Here is a 6356-nt window from a genome sequence, read left to right as displayed (position 1 = left end):
GAGTGGTTCTAATGTTTTCGTGAGCGCCCACTTTGGAGAGCACCGTCAGCTGCCGCTTCAGGGGTGTGCAGCAAACTCAGATGAGAGAGAATTGGAACGAATGCAGGTGCTCGCAGGTACTTGGGCCGCGCCTCTTAGGGCGATCAGCCAGGCCAATCGCGGCCCCCGGCTGAGCCACGTGGGGCCCCTCAGAGCCTATGGCGCCGCGGCCGGCCTGCCGGTCTCCGCAGGCTGTGGGTTCCCTCTGAGATCAGTGCCGAGCTGTCAAAGCGAGCAGGGGTGGCTCCGGGAGTGGGAACGCCGCACAGTGCCAAGTCCCCGGCTCCAGCTCCCGACTCCGAGTTCCCTGCACCCAAACCCGGGCCACAGCCATGAACGGCGAGGAGCAGTACTACGCGGCCACACAGCTTTACAAGGACCCCTGCGCATTCCAGCGGGGCCCAGCGCCGGAGTTCAGCGCCAGCCCCCCTGCGTGCCTGTACATGGGCCGCCAGCCGCAGCTGCCGCCGCCCCCGTTCCCCGGCGCCCTGGGAGCGCTGGAGCAAGGCAGCCCCCCGGACATCTCCCCGTATGAGGTGCCCCCCCTCGCCGACGACCCCGCAGTGGCGCACCTCCACCATCACCTCCCGGCTCAGCTTGCGCTCCCCCACCCGCCCGCTGGGCCCTTCCAGGAGGGAGCCGAGCCGGGCGTCCTGGAGGAGCCCAACCGCGTCCAGCTGCCTTTCCCATGGATGAAGTCTACCAAAGCTCACGCGTGGAAAGGCCAGTGGGCAGGTAAGCCTGGCTCCCCACCCCTTTCTCCTTTCCGTTCTCACCCGGCCGCCCCTACCTCCAAGCGCTGCCAGGAGCCTTCTCTCTGTTCCCGGCACCTTGGATTATCCAGGGTCAGACTAAACTACATCAGGGAGCCAACGAGGCCATCCCGCACAGCAGCGCTTCTCTGGTCCAGTTAGAAGCATCTTTCCCACCCAGCTCTCCTGGGAGCGTAAACTCCTTCCCTCCCTGTAAGCTGAGCCCATCTTCGCCCCAGGAGCCCGCGCGCTCCCAGCGCCGTCCCTAGAGAACCGAGGCTGAGTACTGCTTGGGGCTTCGGACCCTCCAGATCCTCCTCGACCAAGGTCCGGGAACTCAGGACTCCTAGGTAGTGCACGTCGAGGAAACTGAATAGGGACAAGGGTGCCTCTGACCCAGGGCCCAGATTGCCTTCGGAGCCAGGGGTCCCCTCACTTCCCGCGCTTGGTTAAGGAAGGGCAGGCATCTAGGAGCTCCAGGTAGGTGCAGAAAGGCAGGGAGGGAAAGAAAACTGCACCCAATTCCGCAGTGTCCGGCGGCCCCGGTTGGGGAAACAGGATACCAGTAAAGAGGAAGGGGCTGGGGCAAGGCGGGGGCTCACCGTGAGGCCGAAGGCCGGTCGCTCAACGTCAGAGCCTGGCAGCTGGGAAAGGAATTTGCGAAGCGAATTCGTTTTTCACCAACCGAAAGCATTTGAAGCTGTCTCCCCGCACTGCTTCCCAGGAAGTAATTTTGCAGAAGGAGATGGGCCCTCCCTGCCCAGCCAGTGGGGACGCAAGAGCCCTGGTTCCTGCGGCCCTCGGCGCCATCCGGGAACGGGTCTTTCCCGGAGAGGGGAGCCGGAGACGAGGAGCCCCCGGGTACTTTGAGGTCCCGCGCGGGCGGCGAGTTCCGGCGCGGCTTGTGTCGTCGCCGCTCCACACTGTCATCGCTGCCGTGCTGCAGCCACTTCCAGTCACACCTGCACCGCAAATAGTTGCCTCTTCCTTTCAACTGGCAGCCGGGAATAGGGGAAAACAGCTCCAGCCGGCGCCCCCCCCGGCCCACCGCGAGAATCCTCGGCGCCAGTCTGCGGAGTCTGGTTAGCCCTGCCTGACACTGATCCCAGGCGCAGCCAGGCAGAGCTTTGTGCAGGAGAGGGAGGAGGACCCCAGCTCTCCCGGGATCCACGGGACTCTCCTCTTGGTAATTCACTTGCTCGCTAAGGCGAAGGTCCTGAGGCAGGAGCTGGGCTGAACTCCGAGGCAATCGTCCCCACCTCCAGCGAAACCCAGTTGACCCGGGCGCCAGAAGCTGCAGCGGCGCCTCAGAGAACTTATCCCGCTCGCGCGGCCGGGGCCAAAGGCCTTGAAGTCTCCGAAAATGCAGGGTTCTTAGGAGGCGGGAGGACAGTCCCTCCGACAAAGGTGGGGGGCTCCCGGTCCCCACCCAGTTTCTTTCCAGGGCTGCCTCCCCTCCAGGCCTCTCTTCTGGCCCCCTTGGCCCTAGGAGCTCCTGCTCTCCTGGCCTGGGCCTTCCTCAGGAAAAGGGCCACAGCAGGGCCCCGAAAGAGGATTTGTGAGGGGGAGTAACTTCCCCACCCCAGCCCAAGCTGTGAGACCTCTGCTCTGGAGGCCTTGGGCTTAGGCTGAGGCAAGAAGCTAGGAAGTAAAACCTGTAGGCAAATCAGCCTTGCTCGGGGTTCAGGGGACCAAGGAGGGCGACACACTCGGGCTAAGAATTGGCCCCAGGCCTTTGCTGCTGCCCTCTAACCCGCTTCATGCTCAACCTTAGGGGAAGGAGCCGACCTCCCCTCTCTTTCCCTCCTAGCCGCCTGCAGGGCTGGCTGCTGTCCCCACGTTCCTCTAGGGGAAACTTTCCAAGGAGCGGAAATTCAAAAATTGCACACCCACCTGCCCCTGGGAAGAGCACAGTGACCAAAGGGCTCTCACTGGCAGTCGGAATGTAAACGCTAATGACAACAGAGGTTTTGGAAAACCTTGACCCCCAACTGCTTCTGTGGCGCTGGCCAGCTGGCACCTAAACCGCCTCACCCTGTGCCCTTGACTTCTTCCCACCTCAACCTCCACCCCTGCCTCTTGGTGCTGGGCACAGTCCCCTCCTCCCAAAGTAGTGCACCCCAGGCAGTCACTCCCGGAGCAGTCTCTCCCAGAGACTCCAGGAAGCCAGCAGCCCAAGGCAGGAACCCAAAGGTAATGCAGGTTTAATGTAAGAATTTTAGAGAGCCTTTCAAAATGTTTCCTGAAGGCCTGCCTGGCTTCTCTCCCAGGCCTGGGATGTCAGGTAGACTCCGGGATGCCCGGAAGGACCAGGACTCTCCCCGGACTAGGGTCTGAGCCTTGTCTTCAGCTTCTGGAGCCTCTTCTCAACCTGAGGGGAAACCCGGGAGGGTTCCCTCACGAAATTAACCCCACCCCCAACACACACACACACACACACACACACACACACACATACACTCGCCTTTCAATTCCTTAAAGCTTAGCCAACATTCACAGGAGTAATGTCCCCTGCCTTTGCTCTAAAATAATCCTCTCCCCAGAGCTTTGGTGGAACTTCCCGCGCCAGGGTCCACAGTCCGGGTGCAGTCAGTATTTTGCACAGAAAGGAAAAGACTGGGACCTAGCTGAGCGCAGCGGCAAACACTGAGTGTGGGTCTCCAAACTCCTCGGCCAGGGCACCATGTTGCATCTTGGAGACATGGGAGGCCGGTTTCTGCACCACCACCCACTCCTCCGTCGGGCTCTCGGTTCTGCAGCTGGGCCACGGCCCCTGTGTCTCCCCTCGACACCTCTGAGGGCGTTTGGGACCCAGGGCATAGAGTCTGGAGCTGCCAGAGTTCTGTTCTGGCCAGTGACCCCCAGAACAATATTCCTTCTCCTCTCGGGCAGAAGACCGGCTGGATTTTAATTCTCCATAATTAAAACAATTATGGAGAATTTGCTGACTCTCAGGTTGGGACTAATTACGATATAACTGTAGAGAAAGGAAATACATGGTCAGATATAACAAAATATGTCACAGCCTATATTAGCACAAAATTTTCAAACTGTACGTTGTACCCTTTCGCAGGTCATAAAATCAACTTACTAGGTTGAGATCGGCATTTTTTTAACGAAATATCAGATATTGGGGAAAACGTGGATAGCATCATACGTGGTAAAGGTTTGTTTTATGTCCTTAAGATTTGTCAGTATAACTGACCTACAATGTCCGTGTGTGAACTACACATGATCTAAAACGTATTCCTTACTGTGGGTCACCGTGAGGAGGATTTTTAAAGTCCTGAATTAAAGGCGTTTTATTGCCTTTGTAGGATCCAGCCGGTTTAAACATCTATCACATACATTTAAATCAACATCAATCAGTTTATTAACACCGATTAAATGAGTACATTCAAGGACCACCACTCATTGGCAGAACCGACCTTAGGCTCAAGGCGGGAGGCGACTCAGTTTTGACCTGGGCAGCGTGGTGAAACTCCGTCCTACTAAAAATACAAAAAAATTAGCCGGGCATGGTGGTGCGCGTCTGTAATCTCAGCTACTCGGGAGGCTGAGGCAGGAGAGTCCCTTGAACCCAGGAGGCGGAGGTTGCAGTGAGCCGAGATCGTGCCTGATCAATGGAGGAAGACTCTGTCTCAAAATCAAAAACAAAAACAAACAAACAAAAAGGGCTCCCTTCACTAAGGAAGGGTTTCGCCCGCCTACACTAGTCGCTGAAATAAGATGCTGGGGCTTGGTGACTCTGGCGGGAGCAACTGGTAGGCCTAGGGCTCCCTGACCCCCCTTGAAGGGATTGTGCTGCGTGGGCGGGGGCTGTGCGGGGCTCCGGGGGCCACACTCACTCTCTGTGTCACCCGCAGGCGGCGCCTACGCGGCAGAGCCGGAGGAGAACAAGCGGACGCGCACCGCCTACACGCGCGCACAGCTGCTGGAGCTGGAGAAGGAGTTCCTGTTCAACAAGTACATCTCACGGCCGCGTCGGGTGGAGCTGGCCGTAATGCTGAACTTGACCGAGAGACACATCAAGATCTGGTTCCAAAACCGCCGCATGAAGTGGAAAAAGGAGGAGGACAAGAAGCGCGGCGGCGGGACAGCGGTCGGGGGCAGCGGGGTTGCGGAGCCTGAGCAGGACTGCGCCGTGACCTCTGGCGAGGAGCTGCTGGCGCTGCCGCCGCCGCCGCCCCCCGGAGGTGCAGTGCCTCCCGCTGCCCCCGCTGCCGCCCGAGAGGGCCGTCTGCCGCCTGGCCTTAGCGCGTCGCCACAGCCCTCCAACGTCGCGCCTCGGCGGCCGCAGGAACCACGGTGAGAGGCACGGGCTGCTCCTGGCTGGGCAGGTTCAACCACTCGCCGAGGAGGAGCAGAGGGCCTAAAAGGACCCCGGGCGTGGACCACCAGCCCTGGCAGTTGAAGGGGGCGGCAATTGTGGGGCCCAGCTTTGACCGAAGGGGAAAACCCGCTCTCCCAGGCGCATGTGCCAATTGGGACCCCGCAGGTAGATGCTGGCAGACCTTCCGGAAGAAAAAGAGCCATTGGTTTCTGTGGTATTGGGGCCCTCTTTTAGAGATACTGGATTGGCGTTGTTTGTGGCTGTTGCGCACCTCCCTGCCGGCCTCCAGCACTCCACCTTGGGACCTGTTTAGAGAAGCCGATTCTTCAAAGACGATGGAAACTGTACTGTACACAAGGGAAAGCTCCCCAACCCACAGCGGGGGAGCTGCACCGAGTGCCTTAATTTGCTTATAAACAAGGCCATTCTTACTCCGGCGACCACTTTAAGTTTAGAAATAATTGAAAGAAAATGTTTGAGTTTTCAAAAATCCCGTGAAATTGATGCCAGTGGAATACAGTGAGTCCTCCTCTTCCTCCTTCTCCTCTTCATCTTCCCTCTCCTCTTCCTCCTGCTTCTTCTCTTATTCTTCCCCTCCTCTTTCTCTTCCTCCTGCTCTACTTTGCCCTCTTCCTCGTCTTCTTCTTGCTCCTCCTCTTCCTCCTTCTCCTCTTCTTCTCCCTCCTATTCCTCCTCCTCTTCCTCCTGCTCTCCTTTTCTCCCCTTCCTCTTCCTCCTCTTCTTCCCCCTTCCTCCTCCTCCTCTTCCTCTTCTCCTTCTCCTCCTTCTTCCCCTTCCTCCTCCTTTCTTCCTGATCTTTCTTCCTCCTCTTCCTTCTTCCTCCTCCTCTTCTTATCCCTTCTCTTCGTCTTCCTCTTCTCTAGCTGCACACTTCACTACTGCATATCTTTTAACTTGAACCCCTTTCTTCTGAGGAAGAGAACATCTTGCAAGGCAGAGCGAGTAGCGGCAGGGCTGGCTTTGGAGCGGTGCGAGAGTCCCTGTGCCCCAGTTAATCCCACGCTGCTGTCAGGGAAAGCAAGGGGAGACAGGCCTGGATCTGGGGGTGAAGGAGAAAGATGAACACCTGGGCGACCACTAAACCAAAGATACTTGGAACTTTCTATTTAGGATGTGGATGTAATTCCTGTTCGAAGGTAGAGGCTGTGCTGAAGGCAAGCACAGTGGCCTAGTGCGCCTTGGAAACAAACAACTATTCACAAGCCAGTATG

General features: G+C 58.1%; 1 protein-coding gene across 1 annotated transcript; it reads left to right on the top strand.

The window, feature by feature from the left end:
* Positions 1–371: 371 nt before the first annotated feature.
* PDX1 (pancreatic and duodenal homeobox 1) lies at positions 372–5103 on the top strand. The gene is made up of 2 exons (XM_012471061.2): positions 372–774; positions 4658–5103. The coding sequence occupies exons 1-2, from the start codon at positions 372–374 to the stop codon at positions 5101–5103; spliced, it is 849 nt and encodes a 282-aa protein (XP_012326484.2).
* Positions 5104–6356: the final 1253 nt, after the last annotated feature.

Source organism: Aotus nancymaae, unplaced genomic scaffold (genome assembly GCF_030222135.1).
Source record: "Aotus nancymaae isolate 86718 unplaced genomic scaffold, 86718_ANA_hifiasm-v0.15.2.pri h1tg000009l, whole genome shotgun sequence".
In the NCBI taxonomy this organism is placed as follows: domain Eukaryota; kingdom Metazoa; phylum Chordata; class Mammalia; order Primates; family Aotidae; genus Aotus; species Aotus nancymaae.
This window is presented reverse-complemented; position numbering and strand designations above follow the sequence as displayed.

Coding starts and splice junctions, on each gene's coding strand:
- PDX1 (XM_012471061.2), top strand. CDS start 372: ATGAACGGCGAGGAGCAGTACTACGCGGCCACACAGCTTTACAAGGAC. Junction 775..4,657: donor GTGGAAAGGCCAGTGGGCAG/GTAAGCCTGGCT, acceptor TGTCACCCGCAG/GCGGCGCCTACGCGGCAGAG.